This window comes from Coptis chinensis, chromosome 3 (genome assembly GCF_015680905.1).
Source record: "Coptis chinensis isolate HL-2020 chromosome 3, ASM1568090v1, whole genome shotgun sequence".
Taxonomy (NCBI): domain Eukaryota; kingdom Viridiplantae; phylum Streptophyta; class Magnoliopsida; order Ranunculales; family Ranunculaceae; genus Coptis; species Coptis chinensis.
This window is the reverse complement of record NC_141458.1, coordinates 113,247,641-113,271,593: the sequence shown is the minus strand read 5'-3', so window position 1 is coordinate 113,271,593 and position 23,953 is coordinate 113,247,641. Positions and strand designations below refer to the sequence as shown.

Here is a 23,953-nt window from a genome sequence, read left to right as displayed (position 1 = left end):
TGATGAAGTCAAATACTGCTGCTTTCGAATTTTGCTGCTTCGAAATTTCTAAATTACCTCAAGTATTGACTTTACATGTCTCCCCCCTCGCTTGCCAACGTATGCTAATAAGTAGGTAAGAATAAAACATTATTCAATGTTTTACTTATTATCATCTGAATGAACTGCCGCTTTTGTTGACCTGGTATAGCCTTTTACTTTCATGATAGCTTTTAGAAATGGACATTTTATTTCTTCAGATGCTTATGCAATTTATTAAACTGCAAGAGTTCCAAAACTATTTCTTATGCAAGTACGTTTTATATGTATTCTTCTAGTCTTTATACTGCGTTTAATAGCTATAACCATTCAGGTTATAACTATTTTGATGTTGTCGAATGACACAAGTTCCTAAGATATTTGGCCCAGTGTTACTAGATTCTCTCCATACAGTTCCTGTGCCCCTTTTACACAGTGTGTTCTCCACATCTGACGCCCCCCATTTAGCAAACACAGAACAGAGCAAGAAAAAGAATTTGGCAATTAGAATTTGAATAATAATTTTTCTTACCTTTATCTGTTCCCACGCCCTACCCTTTTCTCCGCGGTTATTGGTCTGCTACCCCGTTTTTCGCCATCATGTTTTAAGTTGTAGCAACTTCCGCATTCTTTATAGGCTAAAAGCCTAAAAGCCTAAACCTATTGCTTAGTTTAACTCAATGCGAACTTTTCCCACTCAAGAGCTCTAAACTTACCCAAACTCTTCCACTCCCCACGTATTTTTTAAAAAATTTCCCACACATTACAACTAACTAGAAGAAATAAATTTGCAATTAGCATCATTAGATTTTTGAGTAATGCTGATTTAATTTATTTTTTCCTTTGTCTATTCTATTGTGCTCCATGCAGGATCCAACAGCTCATTAAGAGAATGTCTTAGTCAGTATTGTTGACAAAGATAATCAAAGCAATCATGATCTCAGTGGAGAAGAAGAAATGGACGTCCCAGAAATTTTAGAGGAAATTATTGAGGTGCTACTGTCAGGCTTGAGAGATACAGTACCTAATCATGGCAAAGAATCTATTGCATGCTTTTGGTTATATCTTCATTTTGGTCGATGGACGGTGTGATAGAGAGACATTCCACCATCATATTCCAAATAGACGATCTCAACTATACGGGAATGCCCAATTCTGCAATCGGAATCGTCCTCCTTTGCGGATAATAAATTGCAAGGGTTGATAGGGTGCTTTTTGATGACTTGTCTTTTTATTTTTTATTTTCAGTTAGTGTTGCATTACCTGTCTCTATTAGTATAATGTGGATGTCATTTTTCATTGGTGTTTTAGGACACGTGAGTGAGATGGTCTGCAGCCAAAGGCATTGACCTAATAACTGCACGTTTAACATCTGCCCTTGCTGGACCAAGTTTTATCTTCTGTACTGGAACTCTTTTCAGCAGGAGAGGTTTGCTGCAATACTACTTTTCCCCTTCTTCTCTCTCTCTCTCTATAAATGACAAGAAAGAAATTGTGTATTATCTCTATCTGTATATTTTCACCTTTTATCCCATATCCCACTTCCCACACACTCACTGATTTCATTCTGTACTCTTGTAGTTTCACCAATTGATACATCTTGGAGTTTGTAGGGAGATGGTTCTTGGCATGGAGGTTGTCTTGCATTGGCTGAACTGGCTCGCAGAGGGTTGTTATTACCTGTCAGTCTTCCCAAAGTAGTGCCTGTTATCGTTAAGGTATCACGCGATGTGCTCACTTTCTTAACCTTTATCTTGATATAATATTTGAGTTATATTGAATCTAAAATTTGAAGAATTCTGTTAAATCTGTATTATCCTTTTACCGTTCTTTTGGAAATCCTGTTTCTTTTGTGTATTATATTCTAAATCATATTAAATTTATTTATTTCATTTGATACAGGCATTGCATTATGATGTTCGAAGAGGTCCACATAGTGTTGGATCTCATGTGCGTGATGCTGCTGCCTATGTTTGTTGGGCATTTGGCCGTGCCTACTATCATTCAGATATGAAAAGCATTTTGGAACATCTTGCCCCACACCTTTTGATTGTTGCCTGCTATGACCGTGAGGTAGTTTTTTCTTTCTCTTTTCCAGAATGTGTTTTCATTTTATTATTTTACTTGTTAATGCTTTTCAATTTTGAATTTGTACATTTTTAGGTCAATTGTAGGCTAGCGGCTGCAGCTGCTTTTCAGGAGAATGTTGGAAGACAGGGAAGTTTTCCTAATGGAATTGATATAGTGAACTCAGCAGATTATTTTTCTCTCTCTTCAAGAATGAACTCTTATCTTCACGTTGCTGTGTGCATTGCACAGTACAAGCAGTACGTTCATCCTTTTGCTGAAGAGCTGCTACACAGCAAAATCTGTCATTGGGTAGGTTTCTATGCGCTTCTTACTTGTGGCTCTTGTTTTCAATTTATTATCTTGGAAGGTTATTATCTGTAAGGGCACTCCTTACATGTTCTCTTCTCAAATCCCCAGCCCCACAAATTTTGGTTAGTTATTATCTGTAAGCACACACGTGCTTATCAAGTTCTTGATATAAATTGTTGTTGTTTTAAACTAACCAAAGATAAGATAAACATTAGAATTAATAAAATATAAAAATGGTTAGGGAAGGACTAGAAAACGGATAAAATGAATGTTTAGACTGCATCATTTTTATAAAGGAATAAGTGAAATGATACGTAAACCATGCACGGCCAATGTCAGTTTACTCTTGTATTTTATTGTTTGGTAGTGCATATGATCAGTTCTGTGGCAATTTGCTTGTGAGTTATTAAGACCAATAAAGGCCACGGAGAGAACCTTGGCCAAAATTAAATTCATGGAGCGAACAAGCTCAAAATCCTTGAAGTGTCACGTCAACCAAGAGAAACCTATGTCACTAACAACTAATTAATCCGAAAAGTGCTAAAAAATTTCAATAAGCAAATAAGTTGATGTGATTTAGGGTTTACAATTTGATTAGTATGTTTTTAGGGATTTTTAGAAGTAGGTTTCTTTTCTATTTCAAGGTTCTTTAGTCTAGGGTTATTTGAGTGTCGTTTTTAATAACGAATTTTAAATTTGAATTGAAATTTTGTGTATAGAATGAAAGCCTTTTAAAGCTATAAATAAATATATAGGCATTTGAGAAATTAGAGTTGAATGAATTGAGCAGAAAGTTTGTGATTGTCGTTGAATATTGGGATTTTTTTGTGTTTTATGTGATAGTGATTGCGACATAAGTTAACACCAAGTCAACTCTAAGAAAAAGGGAAGTTAACAGGAATTCTTCTCCTATTCCTTGGGTCTTAGCAACAGTCAACAGTTCCATTTTGTCCAAATAAGTACTATATTGAAAGAACACATCATAGAAGGGATTTGGGACCTCCATATTCAACACAACAGCTCATCTTCAATCATAAGGCAGATAACAAACCCGCTCATGCAGTTGATACTTAACGGAGGAAATATCTTCATTCATAATGCCATCAAAGGGTTGCTCTTCTTTTGGTGAGAGGTGGATGGAATATCTCATGAGTCCTTCGTCGTCTTTATGAGTCTGTAATATGTGAAGGATGATTTGTAGTGTTTTCGAGTATACTGGGTTGGTTGTTATCATCTTTGACTAACTTGTAGCAGGATACCTTAGCCTACATTGTACTCATCTTTATCATCAAAATTTTCCAATCAGTCTCTGCTCACATCAGATTGTATGCACTCACATAGTTCCCATTGATGGATTTAATTTTCCTATTTTCTGGCTGCTTTTGGTGTTCATTTTACCATCTAATTTACTGATAACAAAATTTACTCTTGCCATCTAATTTTATGCATTGTTGATTTGTGTAGGACAAGGGCTTAAGAGAATTAGCCGTGAGAAGCACTTGCTGCTCTCGTTAAGTATGATCCTGGATATTTTGCAGACTTTGTTCTGGAAAAATTGATTCCCTGCACTCTTTCAACTGATTTGTGTATGCCCATGGTGCAACTTTTTAGCTGCTGGTGAACTTGTTCTGGCTCTACATAAGTGTGATCATACACTTTCCACTGGTTGGTATATTAATCTTCTATTTGCCAATTAAATTTGTTTGGAAATTGTAATAAATATCAGGCTTTCTGCTATGCTTTGTTTGTTCTACTTGTACTATAAATTTTTCTCAGAGCTCATAAGGAGTTTTGTTGTGCTGCACTTGGTCGAGCACGCTAGACTGCTAGAGTCAATACTGCCCAAATGTTTCATCTAGCCTTAAATTCACAAACAAGTGTCACTTTCAAGAAAGAACATAAATTATCCTCAATCTATTTGGTTCTATTTATACCTGACTGATTGGTGTAGGGCATGTTCTCCTACAGAAGTACAAATACTGGTACTAGGCATGTTGTCCTACATTAGTACAGATACCGTTTGTAGAACTTGTGTAGGTATGTTGTTAGACTAGGAGATGTAGTTTGTGTGTGTGCGTGTGTGTGTGTGTGTGTGTGTTTTGGTATTTGAATTTATTTTTATTTATTTGTTCTTACAGATAAGCAGAAATCTGTTATGGTATAGTTCCTGCTATTGAGAAAGCTTCGCCTTTATCGTGGAAAGGGTGGAGAAATTATCGTGCTGCTGTTTCCGGTTTATTGACTGTATCTCTATCACTCATCTATTGTTACCGGAAAAGTCAAAGCGAAGTTTGCTTGACACTCTTGTGGAAAATTTAAAACATCCAAATGCCCAGATACAGGTATAGTTTCCAGATAACGAGTTGATATCTTTGTTCAGAATTTTTACAGAAAGTCTGAATATGTCTCTATCATATTAGAGTTGTGCTGTTGAAGCTATAAAGCACTTTGTTCCAGCCTATCTTGTCAGCATAGATGATGGAAACACGAATGATATTGCATCAAAATACCTGAAACTATTGGATGACCCTAATGTGTCTGCAAGACGAGGTTCAGCATTGGCAATAGGTGTTTTACCTTATGACGTTTTGGCTAATAGATGGAGGATTTTGTTATTGAAGCTTTGTAGTTGTGCAATTGAGGTACAGATGCTCATATCTCTTTCAAATTATTTTTTCCTTTTTCGACTCTCCATTTTGAAGCAGTTAATATATTGTTGATTTGCTAAGCTAAGTTTTTTTATATGCAGGACAACATTGCTGATAAGGATGCTGAAGCACGTGTAAATGCTATCAAAGGACTTGTGTCAGTGTGTGAAACATTAACGAAGTCAAGAAAATTTTCTACTTTTGGTTCAGTGGAGGAAGACAAGTCTCTGTATCTTCTGCTAAAGAATGAAGTAATGCAGACTCTTTTCAAAGCTCTTACTGACTATTCTGTGGACAATAGAGGTGATGTTGGGTCCTGGGTCCGAGAGGCAGCCATGGATGGCTTGGAAAGATGCACATATATCCTCTGTGAGAGGCAGTCTATTGGTTTTCCAAGAAATAGTGTAGGAGGGGATTGTGTATTAGAGCCGACGGATCATGGATTTGGTAACAGCGACCAGAGGAACTCACTGTTTGATGAAGGTGTTGCAACTACTTTGGTTGGAGGAATCGTAAAACAAGCTGTTGAGAAAATGGATAAAATTAGAGTTGTAGCAACAAAGACACTCCAGCGAATTTTGTTCAATAGAAACATCTTTATTCCATGCATACCTCATAGGGAAAAGCTAGAAGAAATTGTTGCAAGTGAACGGGATTCAGAGTGGGCAGTATGTATACCTCATCTGCTTCATCTCAATACCGCGTGATTGACTCTTTGGCTCAAGAGTAACTCTTTACTTTCATGCAGGTGCCCTCTTTTTCTTTTCCACGTTTTATACAGGTGCTTCAGTTTAGTTGTTACAGCAAACATGTGCTCTCTGGATTGGTTATATCTGTGGGTGGATTACAAGAATCCTTGCGGAAGGCATCAATTACAGCTTTAATGGAGTATCTCAAAGTTACTGAAACAGAAGAACATGCGAGAAGAAGCTCCAAGGAATATATGCTTAGTACTGATCTCCTGTGGGTCCTCGGACATTATAAGAGATGTGACAGGGTTATCATACCCACTCTGAAGGTAATTAGTTATGCTCAAATGCATTACAATTTATTCTGTATTACAGCTAAGGGCTATTGAAAAGGACTTTGTTTCATAAAACTTCGAGAGAAGAAAAGTAGTTGTAAATTTTTTAGAAGTTGGTCGTCATGTGTGCCCTCGGAATAATATATGCTGTTGTTTTATATAAAACATCGTCTGTTTGATGCAGAGCCCCTGCACGCCAATGTTGTTTTGTTCCTTGCCTTTGTTTTTAGTTTAAGAGAGCAATTTTAGTTAGATGCATTATGTTGGTTTCTGTTGATTTTTTTGAGTAAAATCTGTAGTGGTATGTATCATGTAATATACTGCATTCGCTTCTAAATGCAACTGCGATATTGCAAGTGCTAGTATTAATAAATCTACTATTACGTTCTAAATTTCAGCTGCTGATTTATTTTTTTAATCTGATTGGTAAGCTTCACTAAATCATCTATTTGGTCTTTCTACTAATGGTCTCACAGGCTTACTGTTTGATGCACTCATATTCTTTTGCAGACCATTGAGATTCTCTTTAGCAAGCAGGTTCTGTTGAGCACGGAGGTGAGTTGCTCCTATTTTGTACCATATATAGCATTTATGTCTCGTTCTTCCAGCTCTTTATTTTATTTTCTTGGTGTATCCCACACACTACTTTCTCTAATTTTTTTTGCGTCTGATACACCCCCATCCTGCCCCACCAAGCATGACACTTTCTTTTCTTTAGAACTATTGATAAATAACAAGACTTTTTTCCCTTCATCACTGTCCCTGTTCACTGGGATGTGCATATCAGAGATGCTACTTAATGCCAAATTGCCAAGTTATTACTAGTCAATCCAAAGCTTCATTTGTTAGACTAATATGTCTTATGATGTCTTTCTTGAGCTCATTTTCTATGCACACTTCCTCAGTATCTATTTGGGACATAGTTGTTACTCTTTTTCCCTTCAACCATTCTCTTAGCACTGATCGGTGATCACCATTCTTGAGTCAGTACATTTTAAAACTAGACACATGCCAAAGAAATAATTTACATTGGACTAAACCTAGAAGTAATTTCTTTTGGGATCTCAACTGTATTCTCAGCTTGAAAACCTACTTCCATATTATGTCCAATCAGCATGCTTCTAAGTTTATCTGATTGTTCAGCTTGGAGATGCCCACATATGTTTCGCATGGCAATACAGAAAACATAGGCACATAGATAGTAGAGAGTGACGGCCATGTGCCTGGTGAAATTGTATCTATGTTAATGGAGAAGAAGTTTGGAGAGAGGATACGGCCTTATCACTTCAATATATATATGAAAATCAGGGTCTACAATAATAGAAATTGCCTAAAATATTAGCCTAGAACTCTAACTCTAACATTCCTTATATAATTTTGCAGTATTTGCACTCCCAAGCTTATTTTGTCATTTTGTTGTCTTTACTAAATTGTCAAACTTTATGCTTCAAAATTGGTCAGTCTATAAATTTAATATATGGGTTTTGTTATATAATCTTCAATTACTGCTCAATTTCTTATTATCGGAAAGAAAATTTTGTTTTGGTTGAATGTATGAATGATGTGAAAATATTCTTGTATTTTTAATGATTTCCAAGATAATTGTTAGTGAATGGGTCCATCATCAGTGACATTGTTCGATATCTAACTTGTTTTTGTTGTGAACAATTTTGTGTCAACAGATCCATTCAAGTCATTTCTGTGCTACTGTTTTGGATACCCTGGCTGTTGAATTGAAGGGGTCAAAGGACTTCTCTAAGTTATATACAGGAATTTCTATTTTGGGATATATAGCTTCTGTTTTGAACCAAATCAACTCTCTCGCCTTTTCTCAGCTTATTTCCTTTCTTGGCCATCGATATCCAAAGGTTTGTGTTGCAATTAATTATGATGTCCATATAGTAAGATGAGTCATAGAACTCATTTTTTTGGCAATTGCTTTGTCTAATCCAAGGAACTCTAGCACCAAAACACAGTGTAGGCCTGTGCTCTTACATAGAACTCGTACAAGAGTTGCCTAGTGATTAAGGCGCTCAAGTACAAAGTTCTTTTAGCCATGACCTAGACTAGACATACGTATTGCAATAAACTTATACATGTAAAGTGAAACTTGTTTTTTCTGAAGTCTTATTTCCTCATATTGCCCACTCTTTTTCTTTTTTTTCCCCTCACTTTTAGTATTTTAGTAAGATAAAAGTGTGCTGGTCAGTGGATCTTCGATCCAGTGTTTTCTTGTTATGAAAAAGGCGTCTCCTATACCTTTGTGTTGAGTTTTGTAGGGTTTTCACTATGTTGTATGCTTTGTACATAATGGATTTTATATCAAGATAGTAAGAGTATTATTTTTTCACTATATATGTCAGATACGGAAAGCCTCTGCCGACCAGAGTTACCTGGTCCTTTTGCAAAATGAAAATGTTATATCTGGTGACAAAATCGACAAAGCACTTGAAATTATATCTGAAACTTGCTGGGAAGGTGACATTGAGGAAGCAAAACACCAAAGGTCACAGTTGTATGACTTGGTTGGTCTGGAAGTGGGGACGATTTTAAAGACTACCAACAAGGAATCAATCAAGGATGCTATAAGAAAAGCAACTGCTGATGAAAATGCGTCATACTCATCTTTAGTTGATTCATCTGGGTTCTGAGCTGCATATATTAGTTTCTCTCCAATTTTTGCTGTAATATCAGTGGTAAAAGTAATTTCTCTCATTTGGTTCCATGGTTTCGTGATTTAGGACTTTGTATACCACTATGCCTGATTTGGTTCTGGTTTGGGAATAATTCGGCATCAGTTCTTTTGAAGTTCAGGCAATTATTGATTTTGATTTAAGTAGTCAATTGTATTTTATTTATTCCCGAGGTTGAAGAATTGGTGGAAGTACCTCTTGTAGATATCAGTTTTCTTCGATGGTCTTGCTATCCTCAAAGATAGTTTGCGCGGTGTTGAATGGTTTCTCTTGTTGCACAGAAAAAGCTTTTGTGATTAGAATCCTCATATTTTGCCTGACATTTTGTGATCACGTATTACTTGGAAGGCAATAAGCATTCGTGCAGGTCCGAACGCACATGTATCTCACTTATCTAAAAGCATGTAGCTTCCTGATATTCAACTTACATGTACCTGAACGGTGTATAAAATGAAATTACTGTAAGAAATTCATTCGAATTTTGGGACTGCTTCACTAATTACGTGCTTTTACTTTTGCGATAATTGTAGTCATTTTGTAAACATTAAAGTGCGCAAAGATAATTTTTCACTGTGGGCAGTTTGCTTTGATTGCTGTCCATCCCAAAAGCACACGGTCCAGAGGAGAGGCCATGTAAGAAATTTGCTTCATATTTCATCAGTTCTATTTAGAGTTGATTCAAATCAGCCTAAGCGAAGAAAGTCAAGTCGGAGAGTCGGGCTTGTAATCTCATTTTAAGTTTAATTTTTTCAAGAAATCAAATTTTAGATTTGTAATAAAACAAATCAATGGACCACGTACTCATAATCATCACAACTCCAAACCCAAAGATTCGTCTGTCATTAGGGCTGGAAATTGGAAATGGAGCAAATTCGGATCGGATTCTCACTCAAAACTCCCGGATTTGGGTCAGACTTCAAATATCCATATCCATTAAAAAACACCAAAAAATACACTATTTTAATAATTTTCATATATTGTAAAATATAAATTAATTTTTAGACATCAAAATATAAATCTCGTTAAAATGATTCAGGTTTTCAGATATTCGGATCAGATTCTAGTCACAAACATAAAAATCATATCCTCCGTTAAAATGGATTCGGATATGGTTGGATTCGGGTTGAATCCCGTACCATTTCCAGCCCTATCTGTGATCAAACAAAATAATCAGAACGGTGCATCAATTTCTTTAAAAATTGTCACCGATGAATCAAAACCATTGAACTGTGACTATATAGCTCATGTTGACTGTTATTGCTCATTGAGTTCATTAATCAAGCAATCCATGAAGTACCCAGTTTAATCAAAACCTCATTATATCATCCTGTAGAACCTCAATAACGTTACTTGGTACAATTTCTCACGCAATATTCCACACTTGGAGTAAATGATCTACTCTGAAACTACATACAGTGAAACTAACCCTGCTGAAAATGCTATTTATTAATCTCCATTGACGACAGTGTTCTGCTCCCAAACACTAGTCCCTTAATTGAGCTTATGGCCCATTACGCATTTAACCAAGGATAAACATTAGGCGAGGTGGGCAACCGTGCTGTCAGGACCTCGACTCCAGTCTCCGTCACCTACACAGCACCAAGTTTACAGGGTCATGTTGAATCATGATGTAAGATAATTCATATCTAGGTTTTTCAATTTGTAGATAACAATTTCATGTAAAATATTTACAGTAGGAAACAAGTGCACCATGTGTGTAAAAGAGAGATTAGCTAACAGCCAGTATTTGCCTCGACATACCAAGGCAAAGCATAAAAGCTACTGTTATAACAGTTTATGAACTATTATGATTTATGATATTGCACTTGGAAACCACATTTTCCTTTTTATATATGGAACGGTTCACAACAGCATTTAAGTGCAAGCATCATGTTGCAGTAGTCAGTAGACTGAGTAAAAAGTTTATGGACTAAAATTACCAGGAGAGTGTGTTCAAACTGAGCACTGCGTTTGCCATCTGCAGTAGCAGCTGTCCATCCATCAGGCCATAAACGGTCACGCCAGACTCCTACAGGGGGATGTTTAGTTAGTGCTTGAATGATAGTATCAGAAACTAATATAGCATAGCCCAAAAAACAGAATTTCAACTTCAAAACTTCGAAATAGACCTGCATTTATCATTGGTTCTATAGTAAAGGTTTGCCCAGCTTTCATCACACCGACTGCTTTATTTTCTTTGTTTGATTAAGGTCAACAACACATCAAAAGAAAAGAAAAAACTGTAGAGAGGGAAAAAGATTTACATGCTATGCTTAGCAAGAGAATTAAATACATATTCAGCAGGACTCAAATCCAACAGGAGAGATTCTGCTTCAGAAACAATTGGGGAAACAAAGGACATCTTGGAATTTAAAAAGCTGGAGTCAAAAGGATACTTCCATAATGTGGAATGTTTGGTGCACAGTGGAAGAGCTCTCCAATACCATGACCACAGTATGACTTCACCTATTTTCGGAAGAATTGCCAAAGAAAAAAACATGTCAGAAAAATGTTGACCATCTCAACAAATGATGAAGTTAAAGAAATTTGAAACGGTAGATTTCACAATACCACTGAAAATCCTGACATTATAGCATGTCGATTAATGACCTCTCCGACTTCCCGAAATCGAACTCCCGGTTTCACTGAGCTCAAGAAAGAAAAATAGGACATTAATTCAACTATTCAAATTAAGGACAGCCTCCCACAAGACAAGTAATGTTGGAACTGACAATAAGACATTTTCATACAACAATACCCAATATAAGCATATTAAAAAAAAATCCTTAAAATGGGAAGACAATTAACTAGAGGCATAAATCCTGCAAGTAGCTGTCAGATCAATGCAGAGTTCTAACAGTTATCATTGTAGTAGTATATACTATTGACCCACTATGCTTACAAGATAAACAATCAAATTTTTTGAGTTCTTTTTGCGTCCCACGCCGTTCTGGTCTCACCATCATATAAAGTGAACTCTATAGGAACTTGTCGACATAACACATTAACACGTATGACCGTATCTGAGTATTACTTGGTGTGTTTATTATTAATTTATTATTAGCTAAATGCGTGCAACCTAGCACCTTTGATGTTTAAGGAAAGACCTAGCACCTTCAATGTTCAAGGAAAGACCAAAAAAGGGAACAAGTGCAATGAATAAATTTCCCTACCATTTCGAGTTCTATGAGCTGCATGAGTAATTAACTGTTCAAAGATTACTGTCTTATGCTCTCTAATCCACAAACCAGTAAGCCCACAGAAACATGCTAACTCTGTATGAGTAGGCAATCTTATCCTACCTAGTAATAACTTTTTTCTTTTTTACTAATAGTGCCCTTCACCATTCAAAAGGAAACTGAAAGTGAAATAATTTAAATACCAGTTCAATATCATTTGATGGCCATCCAGTTCTCACTTCTAAAAATTCCCTTACCTACAACATATTTTGAACAGCTCGAAAGACTAGCAATTCACCTGGTTTAGGTTATTTTAGTACAAACTAACTTTTCAAGAAATATGGGGACTTGATGACATAAAGAGAATACAAAAAAAAAAAAACAAGTGAGTTTCTGATAGATGTAACTGCAGATACATTTTACATTTGCTGAAGCTCTTTTTGAAAAATAAGGGTCTGCCCAACAATCCTAGAAGGATTTACCAGTTCACAATTAGCATCTATAAACCTTATAATTACCTATTGATATAGCTTTTTCCAAGCACTCATAAGTACATCGGACCAACTGCTGAGACACTTCATCAACATTTCCCACAAAATATGTATCATTAAGATCACCTGTCCAATTTGCACACCATCGTCAAGATACATTCCTGGACAGTCACTAAAGTAGGTACTAAGATAAAAATTCTTACCATGGACACCTTGATAGTAGACGGTCACATCAACATTTACAATATCACCGTCTTCTAACCTCCTGAAACAATCAAAACAAGTTAATCTGACATAACTAATAATCCTATCAACTTGTAAGCATATATTGAAAAGCTTAAAGTTAAACTTGGGTGCATCATGAAAGAATCACTCTTCCAAGAAAACTACACCTCAATTATTTGCTTAAGTTCAGAGTTGTGGCGCCTTGGCTAAGTGATGAAGTTAGAGATTCAACTCTTTTATCTTTTTCTTCTTTTAAAACACTCAGCATAACATGTATTCAAATTTTAACAGACTGTTTAACTGATCCAGCGTTGTAGCTCGGTGCCTTCATGCCAAACACCAAGGTCCATGGAGTTTCAAGAACAAGTATGATTCACGCAAGTAAATTAGGTTAGCCATTTTCAAGTTGTAAGAAGATTCTACAAGAACAGTGGAAAGTTTCTATGTAATTTGTCAACAAAGCCTGGGTTTTCTTGAACCATCAGATTCTAAACAAACAAATCAGCAATATTTATAAAATAAAATAAAAACTTTTTGGTACATTAAATGTAATTGGACTAGTTACTTTTCACTTTCAATCTAAAAAGATAAATCTTGAAACTTAAAAATAAGTTATGAAGGAAAAACATTTTGGATACTTTTTACATCCTCTAGGCAGATACCAGCTTAGCTGGTAAATTCAATACCACAAACCTGAAAAACTAGTTACGTCCGTCCAACAATTTCCCTTGCATGGCCGTCCTACCTTGTTAAAATTCTAATGATTGAATTTTTTATTAATCGTATGTTAGTACTCGAAGATTTTTTGTACTACGTGTGTAAACACAGGTACTTGGGCCATCTTGTGTTGCAGTGCAACTTCACAAGCATGATCAGTCATTCTTTTTTCCAGATGTTTTGACAGTCCAAGTACGAGAATGAGATCTTTCGCTTTTTAACATTCTTATGAAGAGGTCGCCAAGTGTAAGGATGGCTTCATTCGAGGAAATCCATGGATCCACAAAAATGAAAAACAGAAAATGGTTAATTTTATCAAGGAACGAGATGTTCCTGATATTGTCTTTCCACTGAAGGTTTTAAACTACGTAACACTTTCCAAGAGAATTAAAACAATACATTTATTTTATTTTTTATTTTTTACTTTTGACTTCTCACAAGATGGTGCTTCCACTTCTAATACTAAATTTAAAGTTTCAAACACTATCTACAAAAGTAGGGATAAGAGCAGAGAGAGAGAGAGAGATTATATCATAATATACACCTGCAATCTGGAATTCCGTGGCAGATGACTTCATTAACGGACCTGTGCCCCAGAAATAAATTAATACACAAAATGTATTAGACATGATCCATTTATTTTCAAACAATAATAAGAAGAAATTATATCAATAAAGTACCTACGTGCAGCAAGACTTTGGGAAGAAGTGATAATTTAAGGGAGATGGATATCCTCCTGTATTTACGAGCAACCAATATACAAAGTTATTCTCTCATAAAACATAAATAGTTTCTGCAAAATGCAACTTTGTAAATCGATTCATCTATGGCCACAATAACTGAACATATACATGCCTGACCAAAACACAACAGAATGTATCTTAATTGGTAGATGCCTGAGCAAAACTCAACAGAACGAATCTTAATTGGTAGAAGGAGAAATCTTACCAGCAGCAATTGTTGCCTCATGGACCACGGCATCGATTTCATCTGTCGTAACACCAGGTTTGATTACACAAGCAGCTGCATCTAAGACCTCCCTAGCAATCTGTTTACCAAATTAACAGATACTTCCAGATTTAATTTGAGGGGAAAAAATCACTTTGCCTAAATGTCAATATTGTGAAATAAAAGCATAAACAATGTTCATATACACAAACAGCACGTAATTGGTAAGTCCACTATTAAAAAAACTCCGTAAGTTCAAAGGAACTCACTCGACATGTTTCTCTCATCTTTCTGATCTGTTCCGGAGTTTTGACCTTAAAAGAGAAATCCCCAACAGATAAACAACGAAAAGTTAGTTCACCATCCAAGACAACTGCAAGATGATCTAAAGGTACATATGCTTCAGACGCTCTAAATGACAAACTACAAACTCACCTCGACTACATGCTGCAGATCACTACTAGGTTCAATCTTGGGAGTTCCCTGGAAATTGAAATAAAAATAAAACCGACATGATTGCCCAGTCAATGGTATAGATACCAAAGTAAAAAAAAAACACAACTCACATCAATAGCCCAGTCAGGCTTGTCAATATATTCAGGTAAATTACGCATACTTGATATAGGATAAGGTCGAAGCGTTCTGTAAAAAACACAAATCATAAACAGTGCGTATAACAATAACAAGTATATTATATTGCAAAATGTATGTATATATACACATACCCAGTCCAATCAAAATAAGGAAAGTTTATTGTCCGACCCTGGCCTCTCTTTATACAGTACTTCCATCCTTGATTAAGTGCTACCGAGATAACATCGTCAGCGTCAGCGTTACTTATCAATGACAGCTTTGGTTTCAAGTGCACTGACTTATGCGTGCTCCACGATGCCTTGAAACAGTCTTGTGAACAGAATGAAGCTCCTTCACGGGGAAGTTTCAGTTCCACACACTTTGGACACCTGCCATAATAATAATAAAAACAAGAATTAAGGATGATGATTTTTTTTAATAATTTAATTTAGGAGAGAAAGAGAAAGTTTACGTACTGGAGAGAAGCGGGCTTGCCACATCGACCACAAGACAATGTTTCAGTTGAGCTTCCGTCCATCTTTATTATTTTATTATTTTATGAGAAGTTGGTTACTTCTTTTTATTCCGGTGGAAGAGAACAAGTCCCTTTTTATGAGCAGGTATTAGGGTTGAATCGGCGGGCGGGTTTTTAGTCAAAAGCAATTATTACTTTTTTTACTTTTTTGCCCTTTAGGCAAAGATTTTCTTCTTCTGGCATCAACGCTTTTCCACGGTCGGCAACTCGGCATATTATCAAATCCAAAAAACAACTTTTTTCCTTTTAGAGCATTTGCAATGCAGGTGATAGTTTTCACCCCCTCTATCACCGCCACCTCCTCACTTTTCACCCCCTCTATCACCAACCCGGTGATAAACAAGGTGAAGATGTCTTTTTAGGTGATAAAAAATATCTCGGACGGGATGTTGGATTCGTGCGGACATAAAAAATGAAAAAAATCTGACGGAATGAAACATCCCGTCCCGAAATTTAAAAAAATCGAAAAACCGAAAAATCATGCGAGGCGGAATCTAACATCCCGTCCGAAAAAAAACCCATTTTTTTAAAAAACACGAGACGGAATCCAACATCCCGTCCGGGTTAACAAGTCGATGATAAACTTCGGTGGAAGGTTTCACTTTGTTTTGAACTTCGGAAAACTATCACCGAAGTTTATCACCCCCATTACCGAACTTTTAGAGGAAAGTAGGTGATAGTTATCACTTCCCCCCCTCTATCACCTGCATTGCAAATGCTCTTATGAGTCTGCGTGTGTTTGATACTGGTTCTAGGACATAGATTATCTTAACACCTAAATAAACTTAAAATTGTTAAGATATTTATAAATTTTGAATTAGATTAATATTTTTGTAGATATGATTTCATAATTATTCTAAACATTGTAACAAATAATAAAAAAAATCAAAATTTTCTAAACTTGACAAATATAGTATCGAAAATGGTAAAAATGAACGATCTACAATTAACCAAATTTTGTAAATTGTTAACTACATTTGACAAGTTTAGAATTTTTTGATTTTTTTTGACAATGTTTAGAATAGTTAGGAAATCATATCTACAAAAAATTAGCCAAATCCAAAACTTATAAATGTCCTAACGATTTTGAATTTGTTTACGTGTTAAGATAAAAATGTCCCTAAAACCCTCCCATGGATAAAACTCATTTTGCAGTAGAGAATTGTTATCATGAGAAAAGCAATTGCCTCTTCATTTTCACTTGTCTTGTGAGAATTGTTTATGCCTGCAACCACTCAAGAGTAAAAAGAAACCAGATGAAGACCAAATTTTGCATTACTTCTGGTCAAATGACTGGTGATGCCAGCTACTAAGCAACAACTGAGATCAAATTAGGGAGCACTAAAACTTTTTTCTAAAATAAATGGCTTGAGAGAACTTCAATAGCAGGTGTCCAGGTGACAACTTAATATTACAAAAGGAAAATCGTTAGTTTCAATAGGATACACGACACCTATAATCTTCAATATGTAAGGTCTAGTCCTAAATTCTCCGCTACACAGTCCCTTCCCCTGCCATTCTTTCTCTCCCTCCCTCCATCCCTTCAACCCAAAAAGAAGGAAACAAAAGTTTCTACTACAAGTCTACAACCAATAGCTACTCACCAGCCATATCAAATATTCAAAATCATAGGGCTCGAACACATTAGCCCTGTTAAGTAAAACCATTACAACATCCTTATAGAAACTACGTGCAATCAGAAAATATCTATCACCGCATGCTGCCCTCACGCAATACATCAATCATGTTGTAGATGTGCTTATCTGCCTTTGATTGAACCTGCATATGAGCAATTACTTCCACCATGAGATATATCACAAGAAAATAAGTTAATGAACGAGTAATGAAGAGTAGGATTTGGCACCTTCTTCGCCAGGAAAATGGCAGCATCGATGGTACCCTCTGCATATATTGACCTACCACAGACATTATGCTGGAACTCAAAAGAAACTCTGCAGAAACACGAATTTTGGTGTGTATTAGATTTAAAGGACTTCAGCAGTCAACAACAAGCTGAAAAAAATGCATAGGATAGTCAGTTACGTTTCATCAGGTGATGTCAGATGATACATATGGAACGCGTGACCATTTAAGTACTCTTCTGGGACACCCACCATCTGGACTTGCTGTTCAGGGTCTCGAATTTGTTGTATCTGTGAAAATGAGAAATTATTTGTCAGCAGCTGAGAAATATGGAAACACAAAAGCTGTAACGTAGACTTATTCACGGCTCAACGATGATTGTTATCTCAAATATATCGTACCATACAAGCTATAATTTGAATCTTTGGTGTCAACCGAACCATTGAATATCAAATAAAAACTCGTAGAGATGTACAAAAAGTGGTATTGGTGGTCGACACTGGACACTACTTGCACATACTTTGACTGGACTTATCAAATCTTTAGGAAAGACAGGTTTATCTGATTATATTACAAATGTAGGGTAGGTCTACTTTGCATGGACTTGCATCTGATCCAGTCATCCAACTTAGGTAACACATTTTAACCTAATAAAAAAAATTAAAAATTGGACCCAGCCAAGAGCAATGAGGAGCTACAAGATTCCCACAGAAGTTTGAATTTTAGTTTTCCATCACTCTAGGCCAAGTGGAGAAGGGGGGAGGGATAAATAGAAAAGGAGAAAGGAAAAGAATGTGACAAAGTTCATTAGCAAACTAAGCGAGGTATATAAACATACCTGATCCAATTGATACGAGACTCCCAACTTCTGGAAGCATGAGATGACAGCCTTTGCAGTTCCAGATGTGTCCAATTTGCTCGCTTGATGAGACTCCATCACCTAGATGGATTAGTAAGGTTCGAATTATGACCCTCATGATGTCAACATCAGAACAATGGAATGCAAGGCGTCTTTCAGAAACAATGTGCATCCACACTTTTGTGTGTCACAAATGTCAATGACATCAAAAGTAAAATGGTGCTTTGATGGTTACATGCACCTACATGATGCCAAAATATGCAAAATTTCCCATTCTCGTTTCAAATAGTGAGGCAAAGGAAGACTGTCTTTTTTGCCCTGTCAAAATATATTTTTCTCAGAAACAAGAAGCGACAGGACGGATGCATTTTGCTGGATACAATTGTTTCTGCCAATATGGTGTAGGCCCATGTCAATAAATCACTCCGCATCCACCTTGAGATACGTAGAATATGGATGTTGTGTCCGGGGTGAGAACAATAGGTCCCAATGCAAATTTTAAGGCAGTTGTGTATCACATGTAGCAGACCCATGGAATGATCTATGGAAATTGCCTAAAACTATCATGTTTCTGAAAATCAACATAGATTTTTAATAAGTTGGTCCACACCATAAACGAAGGCATTGAGTGCTTACAAAATTGTGAAATAAATTAGTACTGGGCACCCTGAAAGACAATGTATATAACCAAGTGATATTTTTGATAGTGCGATCCATGATCACAACTTCACAGGCCTCACATAGAAATAGTGACGATCAGAGGGATGGGCAATCCATCAAGAATAATATCATACCTGCAGAGAATAACCTAAGAAAGCTCCAGGAAACTGATCAGCCATTATTTCCATAGCAGCAAGAAACGCAACGACCTAAAGAAGTCAATGCCAACAAGTTTCATTATGGACTTATAACATGCAAACCAAGAAAGATATCCAATTGCACCATAGAAATTTAAGGTTCAATTACCTGTTTTCCCATCTGTGGTGATATTACAGCATAAACTTTCGAATCCTCCACAGTCTTGTACAGGCTCTCTCTGTCTCCACCAGTAGTTCCAATTACAAAAGGCACTCCAACTTTACAGTATAGTTCTGCATTGTCTGCAAATCAGATTCCATAGTTTAGACATTGAGATATATAAATGACAATAATTAAAATGGTAAAAAATAAACTTATATGATTTACTGCTTGATTAAAAAGTTTATAAACAGAAATTATAGTTAGCTGCATGTAAGATACTAAATGCATAATTCCTTTTTCCTCTTGTTAGTACACAATCCTGGCTCTAGAAAAAATTTCTAACAATTCAGAACAAAATAAAGACAGATAAAACAACAATTAAGCAAACTATTGTCAAGATCAACGAATAGGATATCATATACAAAAATGTTGACAAATGAAGTTTTTAGTCACATGTGGATTGCTATAAGAACTCCTACTATTCTTGCTATTTCCTACTACAATGTTGTATTCCTCTCAATCATAAACAAACAATTTGAATAGAGCTCAATATACATTACATACTTCTTCCTTGATACAGTTATCCAATCCATATATCTTAGGCATAAACTAAGATATTAATTAGCTATGCTTTCACGAACTACTAATAAGTCATTTGTGTCGGAACATCTGGTTCCTAATAATTCTAAATTGTACAATTTGCATTTTCTTTTACCCACAAATACTTACTATTGACGGCATCAGGAACGGTATAATCGACGACAACCAAATTTGGATGAGCAGCAAAGACAGATGCAAGAACTGCTCCTCTCACAGAAGGACCGTGTAAATGAATATTCATCCCCTCTACTTCTACTATCTTCCCAGACTCCTCTTCACTACAGAACGATATAGGAACCACCTGAATTCCCGCAGAAACCGCTGCTTTTATAACCGCCCTTCCCATCTTGCCACTACAACCATTCAGCTGTAAAAGAGTATCTTGTTAAATCGTGTGACAAGTATCAATATAATATATTTATTTATTAGAAAACCAACCATAATAGTAGGGAAATCAAGGCCTTCTTTTTGCAAGTGTAGTGATTCCAATGCGGAAGATATCTCTCCTTGTTGTTGTTGAGCTGCAACAGGTAACCGGTAATTTGTAGAAAACGTGCACTTGTTCTTTGTCTTGGGAGTGAAAAAGGAAGATATAGAACTGGGGATGATATCGTATTGAGATATGAGATTCATAATAGGTGTTGTTGTTCTAGTACTCAGATTGACCGCCATTTGCCAACACCTGTAGAAATAAACGTCAACTTCTAATTTGAAGAAACGTAGATTATAGTCTGTGGGGTAAATATATTTGTTAAATTGTTTGATAATTTCAAACTCATAAAGGAGGAATAGCTAAATAATAAAAAAAAGAGAGATTTAAATTTGCCTACTCGAGAGATAATTAGAGCCAAAAACAGTGTTAGAGATCAAAAACGAGGGTTGCCTTTGTATCTTACTGGTCGTAGCAGCCGGTTGAGGTTCCAAGTCAGTCCGAAACTCTTTGATACAGATTCCACTGTCTGAAGGTTATGTCGGAATATATCGGATCACAAAACCGGTATATCTTTAATATCTTTAATCCGTGAGCGGAGCAAACATTTTAAGAGAAGGGACGGGTTATGCGGACAAAAACCAACTTGGTTGGTTTCTGTCAATGTGTCCTCATCTATTCCCTTTTGTTTTTTCTCTTCGTCTCTCTCACTCTCCCTTTTCCTCTCTCTCCAGACACTCTAAATCTCCACTCCTCCATCTTCCTCTCCCACTCTGCTCACTCCCATTGCTTAGCAGTATACTAGTATATAGAAAAATGTGGGAGTTGAGTAATAGTGTTTTGGTGTACGTCTTAGGGGTAATTTGGTAATTTTTTTTCTTTATGTTTGAGGGATAAAATATCTTGTACGTCTCAAGAGCAATTTGGTAATTCTCTTTTTTTAGGGGTAAAATAGTAATTTAATGTTTATAATTTTTTTTAAAAAACTAAGTAGAGCTCATGTGGGTACTACGTGCACAGTGGCTAGTATATAGGAAAATATAGGGGTTGAGTAACAGTGTTTTGGTGTATGTCCTAGAAACAATTTGGTAATTTCCAGATTTTTTTTGTTTTTTTGAGAGATAAAATAATAATTTAATGTTTATAATTTTTTTTTTTAAAAATCAGTAGAGCCCACGTAGGTACCACGTGCACAGTGGCTAGTATGATGAACCACTATAGGGTTAGGTACTTGGGTCATGTGTGCGAGGGTTTGCACCTAGTCGATGTGTTGAACTGAAAGCCGTTTGAAAAGATCCACATTATTTCGTTTGATTGTTACTGAATGAGGTAGCCATGGCATCTTATTCTAAAACCTGATACATTGGTAATTATTTTATGAATCTAGTTTCTAGGAGTTTGATGTAGCAACCAAATTTGATTGTTAGGGCGATTTTTTTTTTTAACATTTTAGATTGAGGAATGCAACATTAAAGATGCCATGTATCAGCGTATTTCATTACAACGACTCAATACAAGCACTAAAAAGTAAAACGGGGAAAGTCAGGTTAAAAGCAAAATGAATGATGGATTAGAAGTAGCAAAAGGTTTGTATGATATATTTTAGCACGGCACCTTTGATTTTTTTGGTTTTTTAGGTTTCTTGATATATTTTATTGTGCAGATAAGATACGAATCATAAATAATTCAGTAAAGAGATGGAACTAGAGAAAAATAGACCCTTATTTACAGTGGAATCCACCGAGATATGTGAATCTGCTATATGCTAATGTGTTCATAAAAACATTTGGAATGAACCAATTAACCAGTGAATGATTGCCTTGAAGAACCAAGTATACATGTTTGTTCTTTGCTTTGTGGTAATTGGTTATGCCTTTAAAGAGTATTTTCATTTTTTTTTTCTTGCAAGTGATAAAATTGTTTAAACCATTACGCAGAGTCCAGTAGGAAATATTAATCCTGCAATGACCTACATTGGTAGATTCGTATTACATGTACACATAATACAAAATATCCCGATATATCGCGATATTTAGAAATATCTATCCAGATTTTAGAAAAAGATATATAAATATCACGATATGTTAAGAGATATATACGACTGCAAATATTGGTGATATTTTGACGATATTTGCATTATTTAGCGATATTTAGCGATATTTTGTGTATATAATAATTTTATTTAATATTTACCATTATATTTTAAATAAATATAAATAATATATCATGATATATCAAGAAATATCCACAATATCTATGATATTTGTCGATATTTTGGATATATCTACGATATTTGCATGTGAAACAATGTCAAATATCCCCAAAGAGAGGGATATATCTACGATACATATCTAGAAATTGAGTATCGATAAATACCCATATCCTAATATTTTGTACTATGCATGTACAATCCTTTCAGGTACACAAATAAATTCTCGTTTGTCTGTCATACCATATTTTCATTTGAGTGACGAGGAATACAAGTTATACGTGTTTATGACAAGAGACGTTTTTGTTCAAGACATAAATTTATATTAAGAATTTGGAAATAAAAGTTATACAATGATAAATATTGAAACCCATGAAACTAATCTAGATACTAACTGTGTGTGTATATTTTAGCAAATAGATATGTAACACGTGACAGCATCTTCTTAAGGCTCGGATATGGTATTGGTGTGGGTAAAAAGTACTAAACACATTTCAAATCCAAATCCTCTCACTTCCTAGGTTCGGAAGTGAGACAATAAGAGGAGGTTCGTAGGTTTTGGAACTAGTTGGAGTAGTAGGTTCGTATAACCAACTCCTAACTATGAACTCCAAATTCGGAGCTCAATTACCATGCTCAGAGCTCTAACTACTACTCCGAATCTAAACATGTTTTTCTGTTGTTTTAAGTCAGTAAGGAAGACCTATTTGACTTGGGAAACATGGGACTTCTAGAAGAGTCAAGATGAGACTTAACAAGAAAAGGTCTCCTAGTTATATAAACACTAATTGGGAAACCTAATCTATGCTTATAAATAGAATAGTTGAACTACACTTTGAGTTTGATTCATCTTCACATGATATGTAGGCAGCCATTAAGAACATGGTTCAACTCATCATCTTCTAGATCTCTTCTTCTTCTTGATTCAATACTTCTCATTGTTCTTTGATCATCAACAAAATACTTGTGTTTCTAGATTGGGAAAAATCACCACACAATTGGTGCCGTCTGTGGAGTACCATAAAGAATTGATTTGATTTCTTGGTTGATTTTTTTTTTTTTTTTTTTTTCGGTTATAGGTTCTCTTATCCACTAACTTTTTCTTGGGTTTTGTTCTTAAAAAATATAATAATTTTTTTCACTTTGATTCAAAATCATGGTTACTACAAGAGCAATCTGCGAATCAAGGTAATGAGGGATGAATAATGAGATCAATAACCCATATGTTATTTCTCAAAGACAATCTGAACGCAGAAGAGATCGTCATTTTGGACAGGGGCGTGAAGAAGATGAACCCAATGACGATACTCCCCCATTTGCCATAACCAACCAAGCCATTATGGATGTTGTGATGGCCGAACGTGGTCGACAGGAGGTGTCACACCTCGAATTTCGACAGAATTCGAAAAAAACATTATTTGTTCCTGACTCTTCGATCTCCGAGGTGTGACGCACTCTCCACTTCCAAAAACCCATAAACAGTTTAAATATGCGGATAATTAAAAACCAATAAAAATTTCTATTATACAAAAGTCCTATTCATTTCAAAAATTCTTAAATACTGATTACTTACAAATCTCCTTTCAACAACTCTTTAATTAA

General features: G+C 35.6%; 2 protein-coding genes and 1 pseudogene across 4 annotated transcripts; 1 reads left to right on the top strand and 2 right to left on the bottom strand.

Moving 5' to 3' along the window:
* The first annotated feature begins 1,393 nt into the window (after positions 1–1,393).
* Positions 1,394–9,082, top strand: LOC147513121 (tubulin-folding cofactor D-like; annotated as a pseudogene). Its single transcript, XR_015216114.1, has 12 exons — positions 1,394–1,447; positions 1,632–1,736; positions 1,921–2,091; positions 2,182–2,397; positions 3,862–4,062; positions 4,536–4,739; positions 4,818–5,039; positions 5,147–5,713; positions 5,794–6,063; positions 6,580–6,624; positions 7,752–7,937; positions 8,433–9,082. The product of XR_015216114.1 is annotated as a tubulin-folding cofactor D-like (transcript).
* Positions 9,083–10,063: 981 nt separating this feature from the next.
* On the bottom strand, positions 10,064–15,679 carry LOC147513120 (methionine aminopeptidase 1A-like). Its single transcript, XM_086596147.1, has 15 exons — positions 15,372–15,679; positions 15,048–15,284; positions 14,889–14,964; positions 14,758–14,805; positions 14,592–14,636; positions 14,323–14,422; positions 14,059–14,110; positions 13,919–13,960; positions 12,636–12,697; positions 12,460–12,558; positions 11,334–11,407; positions 11,159–11,228; positions 10,892–10,957; positions 10,703–10,791; positions 10,064–10,351 (listed from the first exon to the last, which is right to left on the bottom strand). The coding sequence occupies exons 1-15, from the start codon at positions 15,431–15,433 to the stop codon at positions 10,274–10,276; spliced, it is 1,200 nt and encodes a 399-aa protein (XP_086452273.1). The 5' UTR covers positions 15,434–15,679; the 3' UTR covers positions 10,064–10,273.
* Positions 15,680–16,761: 1,082 nt separating this feature from the next.
* On the bottom strand, positions 16,762–20,928 carry LOC147513119 (4-hydroxy-tetrahydrodipicolinate reductase 1, chloroplastic-like). 2 transcript variants are annotated; one of them, XM_086596146.1, is made up of 9 exons: positions 20,609–20,928; positions 20,151–20,394; positions 19,842–20,079; positions 19,119–19,252; positions 18,947–19,021; positions 18,132–18,233; positions 17,474–17,583; positions 17,295–17,382; positions 16,762–17,209 (listed from the first exon to the last, which is right to left on the bottom strand). In XM_086596146.1, the coding sequence occupies exons 2-9, from the start codon at positions 20,382–20,384 to the stop codon at positions 17,141–17,143; spliced, it is 1,050 nt and encodes a 349-aa protein (XP_086452272.1). In that variant the 5' UTR covers positions 20,385–20,394; positions 20,609–20,928; the 3' UTR covers positions 16,762–17,140. The 2 variants fall into 2 exon arrangements, with proteins under 2 accessions (XP_086452272.1, XP_086452271.1); XM_086596145.1 differs by having other exon boundaries at positions 20,543–20,774.
* Between the last annotated feature and the right edge of the window lie 3,025 nt (positions 20,929–23,953).